Source organism: Erpetoichthys calabaricus, chromosome 4 (assembly GCF_900747795.2).
Source record: "Erpetoichthys calabaricus chromosome 4, fErpCal1.3, whole genome shotgun sequence".
In the NCBI taxonomy this organism is placed as follows: Eukaryota; Metazoa; Chordata; class Cladistia; order Polypteriformes; family Polypteridae; genus Erpetoichthys; species Erpetoichthys calabaricus.
In genome coordinates, this window is record NC_041397.2 from 200381933 (window position 1) to 200404762 (window position 22830).

The following is a 22830-nucleotide window of genomic DNA, read 5'->3' on the forward strand; positions in this document are numbered from 1 at the left end:
GCTGAATTTTGCATGTGCTTTATTTTCCTATTTTTTTCCAAACAATGAGTCTTACCCTCTCTTTCTCTCTCATATTTCTTAGTGCCATTAATTAATCATTTTAAAATGATCAGAAAATCTATGCTATTTTTCCATTTGTATTATTAATACATACAATAGCAAAATTCTAGGATCTGTCATAATATGTATTGTCCTCCCCTATCAATAATAATTATTAGCCTTCATTCAATACCTGCAGATTTAGTACATTGATTTGCAGAACTTACAGTAAGTAATGGATTAATGCAAACTAACAGAGCAGTTTTTCTTTTAGTTGCTGTTTAGCACCATATTTCTTAAAGATTTCAGCAACCTGATAAACAGTCTAACTCCACACACCATTCACATTACACTGGTAAATTTTGGATACATTGTAATACCCAGGACTGGACTAACCAGGTTTGAATTAATATTTTGCATATTATTATTATTATTGTTATTATTATTGTGTTCTGCTAATAGTTTGGAAGAGATTTAACAATGAGTATTCAGTACTTGACTTGGCTTCAGGAACAGGAATGCCACATTATATTTCACCTACGCTTGCTAAGGTTGTATATACAGTATGAAAGGAGAAACTTTTCCAGTTTTTTTAACATTCTCTTTTAGTTTTTGATTCAGTGGAGATGGTGTGGGTGGAATGGCCGTTGGAAGAATGTAGCGATGGGAGGTAATATCGATTAAAAAATTGGTTCAGGGCATTAGCTTTGTCCACATTCCCTTCTAGCACCCTGAGGTTATTCTAGCAAAGCATATTTTATGCTTTACTATACTACTTACTTAAAGAATAACCAGTGCCAATTTGAAAAACAGATGCTTATATATAGTTATTCACATCTGATGCTCTTTTTAAATGTTTTCTAGAAAGACATGATTAAAAGTTCAATAATCTATGCACATCTGTACAAAAGTTAACTGTTAAAAGTTAATCATACCTTTACATTTGAGATCAATTCACACTTGTCATTTCTAATTTTACACACTTTAAGCTACCTAAAGAAAAGTAAAATAAATAAATAAATAAAATCTTCTAAAGCAGTGTTCAAGAATAAACTGGCTGACAAGAGACTTCTTTCCAATACATATTGCTGTATTTTAGGGATCAGTTTTAGAACTGTTGTCATTTTGTAATTTTAAATAATGATATTAAAAGACAATAAATTCAGAAATGTGTTTTCGACTGAATGAATTTTTCGAACACTGAAAAACATTTCAGGTTGTCCAGTTCCAGGTACAATAATGGTGTGAAAGGTTAATAGTAACATTTTGAACAAAGAACTACACTCCCCATGATGCTCCACCAGCCTACGTCACTCTCTCGATATATAAAACTGAACACGGCCCCCTCCTCCGTTTCCATTGGCTAGGCGAAGTGGCGTCGTCATAGGGAGAACCTGAAGGTGACAGAAGAGTTGGTTATTTCATTGAAATCTTGGGAAACAATAAGTCATGTCCTCCTCCTGTTACATGAAGATGAACGCGCAGCTCTGTCGAAGACTGCTGGTAAGCAAAACAAACAACGTGAATCGCATTTGCAGAAGACCCTGCGAAATTAACTGCGTAACGCAAGGGGATTCGAACAATGCAAGTCGCTGGGGCCTCGGGTGCAGCGTTGCTTTCGTTAGATTTCGTGCACTTGAGGTGTCAAAACGAGAGGTTGTTGCAGAATGGGCTTCGTGCGGAGTCGGTAACTAATCTTGACTGTTGTTTCTGTAGATATGTAAATTTTTTTGTTTTGTCAAGGATGCAGTTGAAGTATTACATTAATAAAATTTAATCGGACTTAAAAAGTGGTGGAGGTCTTTAGTAGTGTGGGGCTTGGCTGTATAAAATCAAAGAACTCTTGAACGAAGCGTTTTATCCGTTCCGAAAGGTGTTGTCGTTTACCTTTCCATACCAATAAAGGGAACAGTACAGACAAACGTCTCTTTAACAAAAACTTCAGGCAGAGCTGATCAGGAAGGTAGGCGGCTTTTGACAATAGAACTATTTTTATGAACCATATCAAATTTCATAGGTAAAACTGATTGAACTACAAAAAGTATTAAAGTGGTTACAGTGAATGAATAAGTACATAAAAATACGCCAATTAATACACACGCGTATTTAAAATTTGAACCACGTAGTAAGTGATGACTGTTACTGATACGAATTTAAAGTACCAGTGGCAAGGATGATGTGCATCTTCTATCAGCTAGTACCCAATTTTAATTTTAATTAGGGGTTAATTGAACCCAGTGTACATGTTTACTTTGGGTATTTGTACTTAATCTGTGATGTAAATATGTTAAATTCCAGGGGTATGTTGAAATTTGTGGCCTCTGCAAGTTAACACAGACTTAATTCGGTGTCAGCATTATTGTTTTTTTTTTTCTTTTCATTTATTTCAATCTACTGGCTTGAATTTAGTTAAGGAACTTAGTAATTTAGAAATTTACCAAGTTATTTTTGTTTTATAGACTTATTGAAAATTAAAATGTTAAAGCTGAACCTTAATTGAAATCGATGTTTGCACATTTATTTAAAATGTATTAATTATTTCATAGGCTTCCAAGTATGTGACCAGAAGCTATGCATCTGGATCATCACTAAATGTAAGTTGGTACTCTGCATTCCGAACTTTACAAAAATATATATTAAAACGGTAAAAAACATTTGTTTTATGTTTGTTTTAGGAAGTGGTTATCGTCAGTGCTGTACGAACCCCCATAGGTTCTTTTATGGGCAACCTTTCTAAAGTTCCAGCAACAAAACTTGGTTCTGTTGCAATCAAAGGTGCAATTGATAAAGCTGGTAGGTGCCTGTCTTATTGAAGTCCTCACTGTGCTTTTTTATCTTTGGTTAGATTCATTATCATTGTTGGGATTTTTTTTTTGTTAAGCAATAATGTACTAACATAAAAACATTGTACCACAAGTACAAGAAAATACGCCAATAATAAAAAGTAATACGCACTGTGAAAATCTGAACACACAGTTATCATTCCTGCAGATACAGTAGTAGTACTGAACTGTAACAGTACTCTGAAATAATCAAGAACTCATCAGATACCCTACTGCCACTAGAATCCAACATGCCTGTAGAACTGTCGGTAAAAGAGTTCTTATACCTATTGGTTGTGAGTCTTGGAGATCTAAGTCTACAACCTCATAGCATCAATTGAAACTTTGGATTCAAATCATGGCTACTGTCTTGACAGAACTAAGTTCACTTTCATTCTGATCTGTAATGATTTAATGAGATGCAAATATTTCACACCAGTAATTTTACCAATAATTTTAAAATCCGGAGAGCCTCCAGGTAGACTTGCTGGCTCACAAGATTGAGAGGAGCCAGTTAATTTGGTTTTGGCATGTCATAAGGTTTCCTTGCATGTCATAAGGTTTCCTCGCACTGAGCCACTTGGAAGAAACCCTGTGGCAGACCCAAGACACGCTGAAGAAATTATATTTCTCAGCTGGGCTTGGGAATTGCCCATGAAGAGCTTATATCTTTAAATTGGGACAGGGAGACCTGGGCTGACCTGACCTGCTTGCCTGCTACCACTGTGGCCCTCATTAGGGACAACAGTTTGAGATGAGATGTGTATTGTTAAAAGGAACGATTGTGCAACTTTACAAAATAATTAACACTAGGTCAGTGATTGATCTTGGTATTTTGAAAAAGAACAAAGAATGACAGTCATTTGCTGCTTTTTAAGGTATAGTCCACTCCATAAGTATTTGGACACTCACACAATTTTCATAATTTTTGCTGTGTACACCACCACAACAGATTTGGAATAAAGCAATCATTGTTATTGAAGTGTAGACTTTACTCTTTAAAGTAAGAGGTTTACCAAAAATATAGTATAAGCCATTTAGGAATGACAGACATTTTTATACATGGTCCCCTCATTTTCAGCGGCTCAAAAGTATTTGGAGATTTGACTGACAAGCTGTTCCCTAGCCAGGTGGGAGTGGTTCCCTCATTATTTCATTAACTATTAAGCAGGTGAAAGGTCCAGAATTAATGCCAAGCATGGAATTTGCATTTGGAAGCTGTCCCTGTGAACTCTCAATATGAAATCCAAAGAGCTGTCCGTGCAAGTAAAAACAGTACATCATTAGGCTTGAGAAAACAAACCCTTTTGAGAGATAGCAGAAACACCAAGAGTGGTCAAATCAGTCATTTCATACATCCTTAAAGAAGGAACGCACTGGTGAACTCGGCAACATCAGAAGGGCTGGAAAACCACAGAAGACAACTGTGCTGGATGACAGTAGAATTCTGTCCTTGGTGAAGAAGAACCCCTTCACAACATTCAGCCAAACCAAGAACACTCTCTTGAAGGTAGATCTATCATTGCCAAAGTTTGCAATCAAGGGAAGACTTCATGAAAGTAAAGACCGAGGATTTACCACAAGATGCAAACCACTGGTAAACCTCAGGAATAGTAAGGACAGATTAGACTTTGCTAGAAAACATTTTTTAAAAGCCTGTTCAGTTTTAGAACATTCTTCTTTGTCCAAATTCTTTTGAGCAAATAATGACAATATTTTTTGTAAGCCCCCTAAATTAAAGCGGAAAGTCTACATTTCAGTTACATAATGAATGCTGTGGGAAGCAGCCCGGGCACAGACGGGCAGACATAATTTTGTCACCCAACACACGTTTATTTACAAGTATTTACAGATAATGCTCACGCACAACCCAGTGCCACAGCACCAATCACCCCAAAAGTCCAGGCCCTTTCACAATGCCTTCTCTCTCAGGACCCTCTCCTTCGACTTCCGTCCTCATCCACCCGACTCCAGCCTTGAATGAAGGGGGTCGGCCCCTGTTATGTTCCCCCGGATGTGCTCCAGGCGTGTTCCAGCAATCTTCCACTGACATGCCCCAGTGTGGCGGAAGTGCCGGCTGCATCCCCGGAATCACTCCGGGTGTCCCTGCTTCTCTTCCCCCCCCAGCACTTCCTGGTGCGGCGGAAGTGCTGAGATCCAGGGCTGCCAAGGCATCCGGGCGCCCCCTGGCGGTGACCACGGGCCCCTACAGGGTTGAGCTTCAAAGCTCTGTACCAGTGGCCCCCAAAGCAACCAGGGCGGTCGCCCCCTCATGGTCTGGAGGAGGTGCAAGCCCTCCTCCGGTCCTCCTGGGTGTCCTGGCTGGGTCCCACCCCCAGCCGCGTGCCACAATGCTTAATTTCAGATCCATTGTTTTGGTGTACAGGGCCAAGATTATGAAAATTGTTTCACTGTCCAAATACTTAAGGACCTAACTGTATGTCTGCCATTATGTGAACTTCAACAATCATTTATATATAGATTTGCAGACAAGATCCTAGAAGTGGATAGAGGAACCTCATCAGAGAACAAGCCAGCCAATAGTCTGTACTCTGTAAGTTTAAAAATGCATGATTCGGTTTCAGCCAAAACAAAAATGAACAAAGAGCCTCTCAAATAAAATGTGAGGTTGAAATATTAAAAATCAATAAATAGCAATGTTGCCATGGTTGTGTAACTATCCATATATGGAAGTGTGTCCTTGCCATCCATTACGTTTGTGCACACACACACCTTAATCTAGAGATGTATGAAATATACAGTAGAATATTGAAGAGGTGTTCACAGAACTAATGCAGGGACCTGGTTTTACTTGTGTACAGTAAGCAATAACGCATGCAAAACTCAGAATTAATAACCCAAGCTGGTGGGGAAATTATTAAAAAGTTCTCAAGAGTATTTTGTTTTCTGCTCAGGTATTTCACCAGAGGAAGTGCAAGAAGTATACATGGGAAATGTTCTTCAGGCTGGAGAAGGACAGGCGCCGACAAGACAAGCACTTCTTGGTGCAGGTGTGTATTATGTCAGATTTTCATATATAATGAGTAAGCTATCAATGTTTCTGATTAAAATTGGCCTTTTGAATTCAAACATAAGAGTAACTATTATATAGAACAATGGTTTTCAGTTTAAGTTCAGGGGGATCTCTGTGGCTGCATGCTTTTATTTCAACAAGTTTCACCACTAATTTATTTAATTGTTAAATTAACTGTTGTTTCTTCTCTTCATTTAGAAAACTGCAGTAGCAAAATATTTATATGAAATTTTGAAATGTTTTTATTCTTGCAGTAGCTTTAAATGCTTAGTTTGCTTTTTGTCAAATTTTTATTCACTTTTTTTTTGTGCAGTTTGCTCCCTTTTCTAACTGAAGAAAATGAGAAAGAAAAAATAACTAAACAACAAATAATGAAGTAAATAATGAACTAATAAAGAGGTGATTCTTGATGGTTAGGAAGCTGACTTTGAAAACAGATATGGAGAGTTGATAGGAGTTAAATACTTGTATATCCTTCCATCTTGCAATTCATGGTCATAAGAAATCGGAGCCACGCCCAGCATTAGTTGGGTGCAAGGCAGGAACCAAGCCTGGATGAAGCAGTGGCCTTTTTTAGAGCACTCCCATGCACAGTTTCCTTACTTGTACTAAATTAACTAATATGCACATCTTTTAAAATGTAGAAAGGAAACTTGAATATCTGGAAAAATGCCCATGAAAACACAAGGACAACACACAAACTGTTAATTGGGAAGCGCCAGAGTTTAGATTCGAAACCATGACTCTGGAAATGTGCAGCAGCACTAACCACTGTGTCACCATAATAATTTTAAAAATGTACAACTGTATATAAATAAGAGTAATATTGAAGTTTTGGTTTAATTTTGAAGATAAAATCAATTATAGAACTGTTACAGAACTGCCTGTTGTACTCATGAATTCCTTTTCTTTAAGTTGTTGCATTCTATACAGATATTTTTCTAATCCTTTAATAGCATATCTGTTTAGGTATCATGTTGACATAACCATTGGCACTGTTGTCACTCAGATGCTATCATCCTTGTGTTGTATCTAAATGTTCACAAAGACACTCAGGTTAATTGGCATTAAATGGCTAATAAGCATCTCTGAAATGGCCATTAGAACATTAGAAAAATCTAGACGAGAACAGGCCATTCAGCCCAACTAAGCTTGCCAGTCCTATCCACTTATTTCTTCCAAAAAAGCCCCTAAAGTCTTACTGTCTACCACACTACTTGGTAGCTTATTCCAAGTGTCTATCGTTCTTTGTGTAAAGAAAAACTTCCTAATGTTTGTGCAAAATTTACTCTTAACAAGTTTCCAACTGTGTCCTCCTTGATGACCTAAATTTAAAATAACAGTCCCTGCCCACTGTACTAATTCCCTTCATAATTTTAAACACTTCAGTCATGTTACCTCTTAATCATCTTTTGCTTAAACTGTGCCTTGTGAAAATATGTGTGAGCATGTGTCATATAATTGTGTTGTGTCTATAGTAATTTCTAATCTTACACACAATCCTGCCTGGAAAGGCTTTATGTGACCCCTGGAAAAAATTATTCAAATACATGATGAATGAGTAGCTACATAATATTCTATTATAAGCACATATTTATTCCTTTGTTTTTTTCTGTTTTATTTAGGCTTACCAGTTTCAACACCAGCAACCACAATTAATAAAGTGTGTGCATCTGGAATGAAATCTATTATGTTGGCAGCTCAAAGTCTAATGTGTGGACACCAGGTATTGCCTTTTTAGTCTGTGTTTTACAAAATTTAAAATGCATTGTTAAGAATAAATTGTATTTAATTAAAGTTCACTTCCATTTATAACCTCAGTGTGTTAAACAGTAGTTACAAATATAGCATGAAAAAAGTGCAACATAAACACAAAATACAAACTGAGAAATGTTGCTTTAACATTCCTGTGCATCTGAGTTAAATTGAAATACTAAGTATGATTTACTTGAATTTTCCTTTTTCATTACATGTGACAATTGTGAAAAAGGGTTCCGCCCTAAAAACCGCCCTAGAGAGGGTGCCAGTTCATTACAGGACCCACTCACATGCACACACCCAGGGGAACTGCCACTTAACCTGTGCATTAACTTAACTTGCATATCCTTGAGGATGTACGAGGAGAACTAGAGTAATTGAAGTTGGGGATTCAATATGGAAGCCCTTCCATTTTCCCTTGTAACATCGAGAGAGGTAATTGGGAATATTTTACAAAAAAATTATTCTTTCTGTGATTCTTCTAAGAGTCATGAGGTAGTAAGTGTTAAGGGGCACAAGAAATGTTTCTTTGCATTCTGAACTAAGTGCCATGATTTTCTAGGAACATGTTGTCTCTGTCTTGTCAGTAACATGCTTACATTAGAAGCTTTGCATTGATTGATTGGTATTACCCACAGATTAAAAATGTAAATAACAAACTGTTTCAGTAGATGAAAAATGAATTCATATTTAAGGAAGAAGTTGTGTTGACCATTTATTTAGAAGGACTGTTGCATCCAGAGGAGGGATTGACATTGAACTGGTTTCTGTAGGGAGCGAGGGATCAGAGTCCTTTAAGCTTATATTTACCTAATAAACAACATGATTTGTTTGGGGTATAGACATGGATATACTTAGAGCACAAATGTCAGACTTTATTTTAAGAGTTATGCTTCCTTGTTTTGAGTACAGGCAATGTGAGCTCTAGATTAGGAAGTGGCATTATTTGTACAGGCTTACCGTAATATCCAAATTTAAATATTGTTTTAATAATATTTCCAGAAAGGAAAAAAAAAATAAACGTGTTCACCCAATTATTACATGCCTTTAGGACAGAAATGATAGGCATGGTAGCCTGAGTAACAATACTGAAGTAGGAAAGTACCAGTGTGGTGTATTGATTGAGGTTTCAAACCCTGAGGTTGTGGGTTCATATCCTGCTACTATCACTGTGTGACCCTAAGGAAGTCACTTCACCTGACTGTGCTAAAATTGGAAAACCAAATGAAATCTAACCTGTTGTATCATAAATGTTGTAAGTCACCTTGGATAAAGGCATCAGCCAAATAAGTACATGTAAATGTAGGAATGTGCCACAGTTTAATTATGGAATAGTACTAAAAAGAATTTTAGGAGAAGGATGCTAAGGATAGGGCTGCCAGGGAAGAGGAAAAAGAGGAAGACCTATGAGACGGTTTATGGATGTGGTGAGAGAGGACATGCAGGTGATGGGTGTAACAGAACAAGATACAGAGGACTGAAAGATATGGAAGAAGATGATCCGCTGTGGCAACCCATAATGGAAGCAGCCGAAAGAAGAACAAGAAGACTCAAAAGAAAGGAGTCATGTACGTGTCAAGAAAAATGAGCAGTTATCAAGTGTGTTTTATGTTTAATAAATCTGAAGTCTATTTAGTGTCATACAGTATAAGAGAAGAACAACATACATAAACCAGAAACTTGCAGTCTAATTGGATAGGGACTATGTATTTGTAGAACATAGAAATGATTAATCTATTTTCACATTTGTAATTTTGTTATAAAAGTACAAATACTGATATTTAAATATAAAGTTTATATTTATCATAGTGTATAATTGAATGTTTCAATTTTTATTTTACAACTTTTACTGCATATTAAGAATTAGGTATTGATGATTTCAATAAACTACAAAAATAAAAAAAGCAATTAAATTATAAATAAAGATTAAATACTGGAATCTGGTAGCATAATTAAGATCTTGAACTTTATAGAAAATAAGTCAATTAAATGACTGAAAGATTTCAGGAGACAAGAATGCATTTATTTTCACTTTTAAGAGAAGAAAAAGAAAAAATTCAGAACAGTGCATGGTGGAGTAATCACTAAACCATCTACCCTTTGATAAGTTGTACTTGCTGTAAATTAAATATTTGTAGAGTGAAAATGTGAGAACTCCATTTCTAAACTGGCACCATAGCAAGAAATAATTTTATTCAATCAGACCTTAAACCTGACAAGGAAAAGGTTTATATATCAAACAGTGTGCAGTATTTGGAAAATAATTTAACATTTTTTAAAAACATTTCAGACATTGTTTGATTTAAAATAATACATTTTGTTCCAGTCTCTCTTTGGTGCATGTTTATGTGCTCAAGAAAACCATTTTTTTATTTGTGAGTAGATATCTTAAAGTAAATGGCTATATATGAGCTGTACTATAAACCGTGATTAACAGTTCAGTATTCTATATGTAAACATTCAGTGCATCTTCATCTTGCCCATTGTGCAGTTATCAAAAATATCTTTACTATAAACATTTAATTACAGAGGTGATACTGAAAGTAATAAGTCCACATTGCTGTGTATGAACTGCTTTTAAATGAGTGGTTTTTGCCATTTTGAAAGATGGAAATTTTCCTTAGTCTATCATCTCCATAAAAGGTCTACTTCCGTATATGCATTTTACTTTTTGGTGGTATAAGTGTCACAACTAAAAGCAGTACAGTGGAACCTCGGTTCACGACCATAATTCATTCCAAAACTCTGGTCGTAAACCGATTTGGTCGTGAACCAAAGCAATTTCCCCCATAGGATTGTATGTAAATACAATTAATCCATTCCAGACTATACAAACTGTATGTAAATATATTTATTTAGGTTTTTAAGCACAAATATAGTTAAGTAAACCATAGAATGCACATCGTAATAGTAAAACTAAATGTAAAAACATTGAATAACACTGAGAAAACCTTGAACAACAGAGAAAACTAACACGGCAATAGTTCGCGCTATAGCGCTACCAACCGCTGGCTAAAAACATTTTTTTTTCTTGAGTTTTAAGCACAGGGAAAAAAATGAACATTTGAAAAAATCAGCAATTTAATAAACCATCAAGAAAAGTAACATTGCAACAATGCATGCTATGAACCGATCGCTGTAAACAGAAGTGAAAACAAAATCAAGCCCAGTGCATTCTTTAACTGCCTTCCTACCTTATGCGTCCAGCTCTCTCTCTCTCTCCTGCCTGTGTGTGTGTGCGCGTCAGTCTCTCTCTCTCCTACCTGTGTGTGTGCGTCTGTCTCTTTCGCGCTGTGTGTGTGTGTGTCGCGCTCTCTTGCTCGCTGCACAGGAAATGCACAGGGAGAGACTGAACATGTACAAACTGAAAGGGAAACTGGCTTGTTCGTATACCAAGTGTGTGGTCGTGAACCGAGGCAAAAGTTTGGCGAACTTTTTGGTTGTAAACCTATTTGTACGTGTACCGAGACGTTCGTGAACCGAGGTTCCACTGTATATACGTCTTGTGTAAATAATCGGTAAATATTGAAGTAATAGAATGGAAATATAAAACAGCTTGTTTTGTTATCTACAATAAAATAATATAGTGAATTAAAATGAATATTTTATGTTTTCAGTGTATAATTAAGAAAAAGTGGTTGTTACAAACTTTTAATATTAATGGTACTACAAAAAAATATTAGTGTAGTATATTTTTAAAGTTTTTTTTTTTTCCTTCTATCATTTCTTTAGGATGTAATGGTTGCAGGCGGGATGGAGAGCATGTCTAATGTTCCATATGTCATGAAAAGGGAAGCCCCTGGATATGGGGGTGTACAGATGGAGGATCTCATTGTGAAAGATGGGCTTACAGATGTCTACAACAAATTCCACATGGTGATGATTCTATTATTTCTATTTAATATATTATTGGTAATAAAGAAAAACTTGTTTACTATAGCATCTTTGTAACATGTTTTTATTGCTTAATTTGCATACTACTCAAATGAGTTATCGTGCTCTGTTAATATAAAGGTTTTATGGCATGTCTTTATTTTAAGTACCAAATGCATGCAGGTATGAAGTTTATTTGTATTTGCATTTAACATTTTGCATATAATTTAAATACAGGGTAATTGTGCAGAAAACACAGCCAAAAAGAGCAGCATTTCCAGAGAGGAACAAGATGCATTTGCAATTAATTCATATAGTAGAAGTAAAGCCGCTTGGGAAAAGGGAATTTTGGAGAAAGAAATTGTCCCAGTTAGCATACCACAGAAAGGTAATCTTTTCTAATAATACCATTTAGTAGAAGGAAACTGAATGGTTCTTTCAATGAGGATTTTGTGTTTGTATATTAGCCATTAATTTTAATGCAGGTGTGAGCAGTCTTAATTTTTCTAATTGGACTTGGGCTGTATAATTTATAAGGTAACATAATGGAAAAAATAATTAATATACAATGGAAATGGGAGTGGAGGGGAGCACAAATGTGTTTTGTATTTACAGTTCCTATGAAAGAAATTAAAACAAAGACTTAAAGCTGTGCAATTTGCGAACCATATAGCATTTAGTCAGTCAGTCATTTTCTAACCTACTTAGTCCTGAACAGGGTCACAGGGGTCAGCTGGAGCCTATCCCAGCTGGCATAGGGCACAAGGCAGGAACAAAAACTGGACAGGGTGCCAGACCATTGCAGGGCAGACACACACACATCAATCCCATCCATACACTGGAGCCAATTTAGGATCACCAGTTCACCTAGCCTGCATGTCTTTGGACTGTGGGAGGAAACCTGTGCAGACATGGGGAGAACATGCAAACTCCACACAGGGAGGACCCGAGACATGAACCTTGGCCTCCTTACTGTGAGTCAGCATTGCTACCACTGTGCCACCCTTAGAACTTTTCGTATTCTAAACAACAAAAAGTTATACAAAACAAAATGTAAAATATACATAAAAACACAATATAGCATGCAGAGAGAATTACACAAATTCGTATCAATGTGATTTTATTAATTTACAGTACATTGTTTATCAAGATGCAGGAGAATTTCTGTCCCTCTGTAATAAAATTGTTACTGTAGTAATTCCTCAATATATGTGTAAGGTTGGTCAGCACGGTGGCGCAGTGGTAGCGCTGCTGCCTCACAGCTGGGAGACCTGGGTTCGCTTCCCGGGTCCTCCCTGCGTGGAGTTTGCATGTTCTCCCCGTGTCTGTGTGGGTTTCCTCTGGGCGCTCCGGTTTCCTCCCACAGTCCAAAGACATGCAGGTTAGGTGGATTGGCAATTCTAAATTGGCCCTAGTGTGTGCTTGGTGTGTGGGTGTGTTTGTGTGTGTCCTGCGGTGGGTTGGCACCCTGCCCAGGATTGGTTCGTGCCCTGTGTTGGCTGGGATTGGCTCCAGCAGACCCCCGTGACCCTGTGTTCGGATTCAGCGGGTTGGAAAATGGATGGATGTGTAAGGTTATGTACTTTATCTAAAGGTAATGGTGAAAGTATACTTGTAGTGGATATAGAAAGTATTAAGATCCCAACACTTTCTGCACACTTTATTGTGCTGTAGATTAAATTTTGAATGGATACATTTACCATTTTTGTGCAACAGTCTACAGTCAATAACCCACAGTGACAAAGTAAAAACCTGTTTTAAGAAAGGTTTGTAAATTTATTAAAAATCAAAAACTGAAATCGCTCATTTATGTAAAAATTCAGACCCTTAATTGAGTACTTTGTAGAAGGTGCTTTGGCAGCAATAACAGCTTTGAGTCTTCATGGGTTAGGTCTCTACAAGCTTTGCACCCCTGATTTAAGCAGTTTATCCCATTCTTCCTGGCACATTCTCCCAAGCTCTGATAGACTGGATGTGAAGCATTTGTAAACACAGTGCGCAGAAAATGAAGGGGTCTGAATACTTACTGAATCCAAAATAAACCTACCTAAAAATGGTTGTAGGCACCATTTCCTTTCTTAAACCAGACATGGATATTACAGCAAAATTAAAGCCATGTTATGTACACAATGTACTGGCACTTAAACTATTTGTAGCTTGCAGTATAATAGGGCAGTTGGTAGCACTAAAATTGCAGTCCTATGTTTAAATCTTTGGCAATTTTAAAACTTTATTATAAATTTTAGATTTACAAATGACTTGTTAGGATCAAATGAATTATAATAAATAACTTTTTAAAAATTAAAAGCAGATGTGAAGATAGGCACACTAAATACAATATAAGCACATTAGCTTAACTAATTTTTAGTTGGTCTTATTCCTGTCATTTATATAATAAAACAATTTTTTAAAAATATTTTTAACAAAAACAAAATTTCCAGTAACGTAATGTAGTGTGAATCACAGTTTTGTGTCAACCATGAGCCATGATTTGGTTTCCCAATACCTAAACTAAATGGTAAAATATAAAAGCATGAACCTTTTCACTTCTAGCACATTTGAGTTCTTATTTGTGTTTGTTCTTTCAGCAGCAAATGGACAAGTAAAAGAAAATTGCACTGATACGTTATGTGGTGTGTCAAACATATATTCTAGGAAATAATGCAGCAGAAAATGCTTGCCTTACAGAAGTATGCTACTAAAGCATACTGTAGCTGTTCTGGATATGTATAGCTTTGGTATTTAAAAATTATTTTTCAACCTACAGGTTTGGGATTTGTAGTACTGTCTTATCAGATTTCTGAGTTGGCAGAATTTTGTGTTGATGTATTATAGCACAGATTCTACAACTAATAATAAACCTTGCACTCTTACCACTTATTTTCAAGCAGCTGTCAGACTGGCAACTCCCTACATTCTACCTGTACATTTATGCTACCAATGGCGTCAATAACATTTTCTTTTGTTCTTGTGATTACACTAGAAACTAACCCAGTGGTGTTTTTTGCATTGTTGTCAGAAAATTAAAATGTTTAATCTGGGCCATTTGAATGCATGGACACGCTGGGTAGTTGCCCAGGGGCCCCATACTAATCTATGTATGTTGTGACTTGCTGAGTGGTTGTCACTGCTTTGCCTGGGGGCCTGTAATGCTGTTAAGACTGCCCAGGGCTTAATGTGTAAAATAACAGGTGGGCAGTGAATTGCATGTCCAGAGACCAAGAACCAGTAGTTAACTTTCCCATCTGCTCTATCTACATCACTGCTTCAAAGCACAGTAATTTCAAAAGCAGCTTAATCAAATAATAGATTAACAATTCAGGAACATATTAAATTTTCTGATTGGCGTCTTTCTGAGAAAGTTAAGTCATCTAAATCTTTGGAATAGAAGACCATTTTGAAATGAGTCTCCTTTACCTCCTTACATTTTTTGGCTTGAGAAATTACTTTTTATTAAATCTCATCTTTCTACTGTAAAATGTGCAAAACACAAATGTTCAAATCAGAAGTCTAGAAAGTATAATAATAATAATAATAATAATGAAGAGTATTAATAATATGAACAGCATACTACACATGGGTGAGTGACACTAGCGTCACTTTCGAATTAACCAGAATCACTTTGTTTCACTGATCGTTTCAGTTTTACTGCCTGATGACAGATTCACCTTGGCATCACTGCTGATGAAAGGTGTTGCTTACGAGACACTATTATGAGGCTAGGAGAAGACTCCTCTACACCATTTCCCAGATGACACTCTGGCATGACGCTTACGCAAGACACTTCTATATCGAGTGACACTGGGGTCTAATACTAAGGAGGTTAAATAAAACAAGGCAGTGATGTTAAAGGATGTGATTGAAATGGTACTTGTGTTATGTCTGAAACCCTGGAGTTGTGGTGATTTCTAATTAAAAATGATTTGTATGTCAACCTGCCAATGTAATTTCCAATTGGTTGTTAGTTATTTGTAGAAAACTAATGGTTATCTCAACTGCATTGGACACAAGGCAACCATAGATGTGGTGCCACATCACTGAGACATGTGCACATAGTGGTTCTGCATCAGGGGTGACAGTTTTGGGTTGCTAGTCAACCTGCCTTTTAGACTATGAGAGGTTTTTTTTTTTTTTTTTTCCCCCTTCACTTATGATTGTCTTCCAATAGACAACCAAACCACACCTTTTATAGAAAACTTCATTATAAATGCATATCAGAAAGCACACAAATACATTTCAAAACACAATAAAAGTTCAGTGATTATATGAAATGTGAAGAACATTAACGCACTTTTAGAACACTGAAATAAAATGTTCCTCATCCCATGGCACTGTTTTCAGTTACAAAGATGAAACTAGAAATCCAGCAGAAAGTTTGGAATTTTTCAAAAAAAGTATATTAATAAACAAAAGAACTAATATTCAATATGTACGTAAATTCCTTTAGTGAACTTAAAACACCATCCAAAACAGCGACGATCCAAAGATGTAGCAGGTTTCAAACGTAGTACTACATGGGAAGCGATAACATTAAATTACAGCTCAGCAGAGAAATCCAGAAGTCTATGGATCTGTCTGTTTTCAAACAATGTCCTCCTTCGATATGACATCACGTTTTCTTTATCCCGGGGTCTGTGCAATCTAACCATTAAACCTACACTTAGTGGCTACTTTTTTTTTTTTTTTTTTTTCTGGGCATTTCAGCTTTGAAGTCATCACTCAGTTTTTGAAAGGAGTTTAGCCACATATTTGTACAATTTTTAATATATTTGTTGTTTGTTTAAAAATTATTTAAGGCTGAAAAGTAAATTGAAATAGTAGGGCTGGGCAATATATCAAAAATTTACTGATACCTACAATAAGAAGCTCTCATTGAACCTATTTTGATCACATCAGTATGTTTGGTAAAACCTCTTTACTACTGTGTGCTTCCAGGACTGCCCTGTTAAAAGCCTACTGCACCTACTCCCGTGCTTCCGCCTTGTCCAGCCCCGGCTTTTCATTCAAAACAAAAGCAGTGTGTAGTCAATGAAATGGGCGAGTCGGATACAAATAAAGATGAACTGCTATCTAAATAAGATGCACTATTGATTTCTGTTCGTTCAACTCAAAATATGAAAAACCGTTAAATGTAAACTATTGTTGCAACTAAAGATAAAACAGGCAGGTTTTTTTTTTATCATTACGAAGAGTGTGTAGAGAAAATAAATAAACAAACAAACAACTGGAAAGCACTCTCCTGACAGAAGTGTTTTCCCAAAGCAGCCATCTTTAACACAAGCATTCCCTAATAACTCCACATCCAAAAGAGTCACACAAATGGAACAGTATAACTAACACTATTTAAATGTAAAATCATTATTTTCTTGATAGTAAATCAGACAACTTCAACATGCCTTTTACTATAAAACAATTTAAAACTGATCTTTTCTAACAAATACATTATGTCTATATCAAGCATATTTTTATTGGCCATACCTCTTACTCCTATAATCTGTGTCTAACAGCTTAAGATGATTTGTAACTGCATTAGAAATAAAATGCAATGAAAAAGACTGTGTTAAAGTCCGCAACATATGTAAGTTCAGCTTAATGAAGGCGTTTAATTTTGGTAGAATTATTTGCTTTAGGTATTTAGCAGTTGTACCTTTACTAGAAATCATCACTAACTTGGATTGAACAATTATGGATTTGTCACACTTTAAAGGAGAAAAGTTGCATAAATTACACCAAAAACAAGACCAAGTTATTTGTTGCATATATTTTTCTCTCCTCCCATATCAAATGGAATAGATGGTCTGCTCTCTTTAGTGTAACATCACGTCTGATGTGGCTAAGTTAGTCTCTACCGCTCTATTACATCTAGAATAATGTGGATATGAAAAATTGATCAAATACATTCAGTACAACCACATGTGTTAAAGGATAATGTATAGCAAATTCCTGTATAATTAATAAAATGTTTTTTCTTATTTTTAAAATAGGTAAACCAGATATTATTGTGAAAGAAGATGAGGAATACAAGAGGGTGGATTTTAGCAAGGTACCCAAATTGAAGGCTGTTTTCCAGAAAGAGAATGGTAATTTTCCTCCCCGACTGTTGAATTGGGAGGCATATTTGTATTTTTCTGAAGAAGGGGAATTAAGATTATGTTAAACATTAAGACAGATGTTTTATTTTGCATGAATTTTAGTAGCTCATTACTAAAATTGTGTGCAGAATCAAGCGGTATGGGCACAAAGCACACCTTATTTACAAATGTTTATATATGATCAGGTTTGTCTGTAGGAAGGCAGTGTATGAGCTGGTCACAGCAGAGGAGTAATCTCCCATAGCTGTGGCACATGTCATAATTTGCTTATTCTCCAAAAAAGAAGTTTCTGTCTTTGGAATTGATTGCTTGAGGCTTATTCAACCAAACAGCATCTGCTATGGGCAGAATCTTTGTGTAAACATTCATGAGCCAGATCAAGATGTTAGTTTCTCACTGGGTACAGTAGATCTAATGCAGTAGCAAACACTGTACCAAATGACACTCCAGGATACTCTGTTTAACCTCATCAAGGAAAGAAATGCATTATCCACGTATTGGTAGAAGAACTTGTAATGTGCCACTATAATCTGACAGATAGGGGGCACCACTGAGCCCTAAACCCTGGCTACAACTGACATACACAGACAGTCACAGGTTCAAAATAGAAGCTTTTATTATAAAAAAAAAAAAAAACCTTGCAAAAGGTTTCTCCCAAGTTACACAAGCAGGAGCAGAATCTCTCTCTCGTTGCTTTCCTTCCTCCTGACGCTGAATTCCCCAGAGGAGGCTGGACAGCTTCCTTTTATGTCAGGCCTGGCAGTACTTCAGGTGCCAGGTCATAGGCAGAAGTCCTCAAACGTGATGTTGCCATCTAGCAGATGGGGGAATAAACATATACAAAATTAGGGGCTTTCCCCCATGGCTTCTTTATCTTGTCCTCTTGTCATGGCAAGGGTCCCATACTCATCCTGGCCTTGGCACTTAGAAAACCTTGGCTCATCAGTTTACAGACAAACTGTTTTTAGTAAGAATTGTGACTTGTGACCCACTAGGGCTGCAAAAACTGTGCATCTAGTCTACTAGAAAATGTAAGGGCTCTTGCTTCCATCCTGAGAACTCCTTGTCAGCTGGACAAGATCTCATGATTTTATTTTGTAGAGTATTGCTACATTTATTTTTTTATGGTTATTTTGTGTTAAAAGAGTTGCAATAAGTCTGATAAACTGTTGACATTTACATGTCAACCCTTAACTGAGTAATGAAGTATCCTCTTCATATAGTCTCTGGAGTGAACCAGTTGGATTGTGCTAGTGGGCTTTACTGTGGGCTCAGTCAGCACCAGCAGTTTAAACGTAGCAGCCTATCCTTTTATATGAAAATGGCATATCCCCCTATACACACAGTGGATGTGGATTTGATCACATGTAATTAAAGTGAATTGCAGCATACCCCATACTTCTGAAAAGGCTAATTAGTAAATTCTTTAAAACAACAGTGAATGCAAATTAAACAGCATTGCAGTTGATAATTGAGGTTTAACTTTAAATAAAGAGTCAAATCAACAGTGCATAATTTAATGTAAACAAAATATTGAAAACAACAAAAAGGTCATCTGCATGGCTAAATTTCTTTAACAAAGGAAACAGAATTCAAAAATTCTAATACTTAGACATATGGTATAAGCACAAATTATAAGACTGTCACTTAATTTGTGCTGTAAGTTTATAAATTTACTTAGCCACCTCATTGCTTTGCAGAGTAGCAGTTTACGCGTTTATTCTAGCAACACTGTTTGCAGACAAGGCCTAACGCTAAATTTAATACTAGTCCATCGTAGGGCACATTAATGCACACTGGGCCTGTTTAGAGATGCCAGCTAACTGGATGTGCCTGTCTTTGCAATGCTAAATGAAACTGTAGTTGCTGAAGAATACCCCATGTGAATGTGGGGTGGGGTATATTCTAACGGGCAGTAACTGATTTGGAAATTTAATCCGGCCATTCACAGTCGAGACTGCAGTGTTAACCAGTGTACTAGCATACTGCTTTTTGTTCACATAATAAACTGCACTATTCCTTCTAATGCAGGAGAACTGCTCCTGATGTTCCAGCTTCCCCCTATGGCCACTTTGATTTGAAACTATTTTATTGGAAATGCTTATGCGCTTTGACATTAAACATAATACCATGTGGCAGCCCAGACTGTAATGGAAGTTTTGTGTTTTTTTTTTTTTCCCTACACTTCCAGGTACTGTTACAGCAGCCAATGCTAGCACTTTAAACGATGGAGCAGCTGCCTTGGTTTTGATGACTGCTAATGCTGCCAAACGACTCAATGCTACACCTCTTGCCAAGATTATTGGTATGATGGCTGCCTATATTTAGTAGAAGTAACCATAGTTCATGTATTTGTAGCTTGTTCATTTTTTTTTCATATAAACTGTCACTGTAAAATATTTGTCATTTCTGTTCACACCCTGAAAAGAAAGGGGAACAATTTCTGTTTTAAATTAAGCAAACATAAAGCTACTTTAGTCAACACTAGTTGCAATAACTCAATGTACTCTGCAGTGTAATAATTTGACAGGTTTTTGGCTTTTCCAACTACAGACTGTAGCATACAGTGGCGTAAAATTTATTCCATTTTCACAATGGTCATATTTTTCTTGTAGCACAGTAAAATATAAAATTCCTATGGAGAAGACTTTATAGTAATTGATAAAATAGCTAGTTAGTGGGTGTGAATGATAGGGGCTGATATTTACATATGGAGTCCATTTAAGAAGGCCTAGATTTTATTACAATACTAGGGAGCTTCGCCCGCCAATCCCCCCGGCCTGTGCTACGCGCCAGCCACTTTACATCTCTGCCGCTTGAGTATGTGGATTTTACTTTCACCAAACAACAAATCTTTTAATTCTCGCGGATACGCCTCTTCATTGGGAAGAAATACTACTTTTCCCGGATGGCAACACAAATTAGACCAGTGTTACCCAAACTCGGTCCTGGGGAATCCCTGTGGCTGCAGGTTTTTGTTTCAACCAGATTCCTAATCGGTGACAACACCTGATATCACTGATCTCATTTAATTAGCTGTTTTTTTTTTTTTTTCTTTTATTCGACATTCAGAAAAGCATAGCAGCATGATTTTTACATTTATAAGATATTTAGAAATATTTTTGCTTTTGCTGTAGATTTAAATGCTTAACTCTCTTTTGTTGATTTCATTATACTCTGCCCTTTCTCTGTGCAGTTTTCCCCCCTTTTTTGTATCTTAATAATGACAATTAAAAATGAGCAGAGCAGACACCCAAGGAAAACAACACTGAATAATCAAAGGCTGCAAGTACTTTAGCGTCAGACCCACTAATTAGTAAATAATGGATTAATTAAACAATTAGAAGACCTAGAAAAGTAGAATGAAAATCAAGATGAAAATACTGTTAAAAAGAAAAAAAATACATTACTCCTATATAACTGCTTGGTACATTTTAATTTTTTTTTAGCAAACGTTTTCTAATTTCTATATTGTCCCTAAACACAGAACTTGGGAAATATCAGTTCACTTAATTAGCCCAGGAGTTCAATTAAAAACAGAAGCTGGTTGGAACAAAAACCTGCAGCCACAGGGGTTCCCCAGGACCAAGTTTAGGAAACACTGAATTAGACGATCTACAAGTCTCCGACTTAAAGTTTAAATCCGAACAATATATTCGATCTCTTTTCGCTGTTCTGTTATTTCACAGAGTAATAATTTCCATTTGTTTGCGCTAATGCAATCTTTACTATCAGTTTTTGGAGACTTTCAAATTTTAGTACTTTCATAATCTCTAACCTGCTCTGCATGTGTATCGCGCCAACGTTTTTGAATTCTTTACAACGTTCTACTTTGTCATCTACGCTTTCTTTTATTTTCAGCCCTGGGCGTGGTTAAATCTCTTGGCACAATGTCTCGTCTCGCGGGACATGAAAGTATCTCTCTGAAAAAGTCTCGTCTTGTCCCAGGATTTTTTTATTATAATAGAGAGAAGTGTTCATTTCTTTGCATTCAGTAGTAGATGTTCTAGAATATTGATTTGTCTCTTAATCATCATGTCTGTGTGATAAGACTGATGGTCTTTGGTAATACTCTTTCCTGTATCCAAAAGCGTTTGCAGATGCTGCCGTTGATCCCATTGATTTCCCAATTGCTCCTGCATATGCTGTGCCTAAGGTACGTGTCCACGCTTTCAACTATTACACGGTATTTAGAAATATTGCAATATTAAGAAAGGAAAAAAATAATCAAGATAATTGATTGAAATGTATGAAGGAGGATTTTTAACAAACCCAACAAATAGGTTTATTCTGTTTTGTTTTTTTTCCCCAATTAGGTTTTAAAAGCAGCAGGTCTAAAGAAAGAAGACATTGCCATGTGGGAAATAAATGAAGCCTTCAGTGTAGTAGTTCTAGCGAATATAAAAATGCTTGGCATTGACCCAAACAGGGTAAACGTTAACGGAGGAGCAGTTTCTCTGGGCCATCCAATTGGGTAAGAACTGCTTAATCTTGAAGAGTGAGACACATTTGAAATGGGGTCCGACGTTTAATACCATTTTTTTTTTTTTTCTGTATTTAGCATGTCTGGTGCACGAATTGTTGGTCATATGGTCCATAACTTGAAGCCCGGTGAATATGGACTTGCTGGTATTTGTAATGGAGGTGGAGGAGCTTCTGCAGTGCTTATTCAGAGGTGCTAAGATTCCCTTTGTACTTTCTCTGCTGCCCATCTGAGCAGCAGGCAGCACCATCAGACCTGCTGATATGAACAAATGCAGAGAATGGACTGTAGCCGAAAAACGATTCATGGTCTGGATTATTTATTAAATATTAACACTGTTACAGAGATCAAAACTACCTAGACTAATCTCCAAATTGTATTTTGCTGTTACAAAATTTGTTTTATTTAGCATTTGGAGCAAAACAAAAAAAAATTCAGTGGATATGTTTTATTTAAATTAAAATTTGTTTAAAATGTAATATGCATTTTTTTTTCTTTTAAGTATCATTAAAACCAAGTTTCTATTAAATGGGGAAATGTATTTTTAACATGCTATTTGACCCTATATATATATATATATATATATATATATATATATATATATATATATATATATATATATGTATATATGTGTGTGTGTGTAAAAAAAAAAAAAAAAAAAAAAAATATGTATATAAAAAATATGTATGTTGAGGTATGTCCGTGTTAAAAGTTTTGCATGTCTGCTGT

General features: G+C 36.2%; 1 protein-coding gene across 1 annotated transcript; it reads left to right on the top strand.

Moving 5' to 3' along the window:
• The first annotated feature begins 1384 nt into the window (after window positions 1–1384).
• Window positions 1385–22580, top strand: acat1 (acetyl-CoA acetyltransferase 1). The gene is made up of 12 exons (XM_028800175.2): window positions 1385–1542; window positions 2586–2633; window positions 2715–2832; window positions 5777–5872; window positions 7521–7621; window positions 11386–11529; window positions 11764–11914; window positions 17511–17606; window positions 19810–19923; window positions 21710–21774; window positions 21935–22092; window positions 22180–22580. Exons 1-12 carry the CDS (start codon window positions 1489–1491, stop codon window positions 22298–22300), a joined length of 1266 nt encoding a protein of 421 aa, XP_028656008.1. The 5' UTR covers window positions 1385–1488; the 3' UTR covers window positions 22301–22580.
• The last annotated feature ends 250 nt before the right edge of the window (window positions 22581–22830 follow it).

Excerpts from the sequence above, each read along its gene's own strand:
- acat1 (XM_028800175.2), top strand. The coding sequence starts at position 1,489 with ATGTCCTCCTCCTGTTACATGAAGATGAACGCGCAGCTCTGTCGAAGA. Across the intron at positions 11,530-11,763 it reads TCTACAACAAATTCCACATG|GGTAATTGTGCAGAAAACAC; the intron begins GTGATGATTCTA and ends ATTTAAATACAG. Across the intron at positions 19,924-21,709 it reads ACCTCTTGCCAAGATTATTG|CGTTTGCAGATGCTGCCGTT; the intron begins GTATGATGGCTG and ends TGTATCCAAAAG.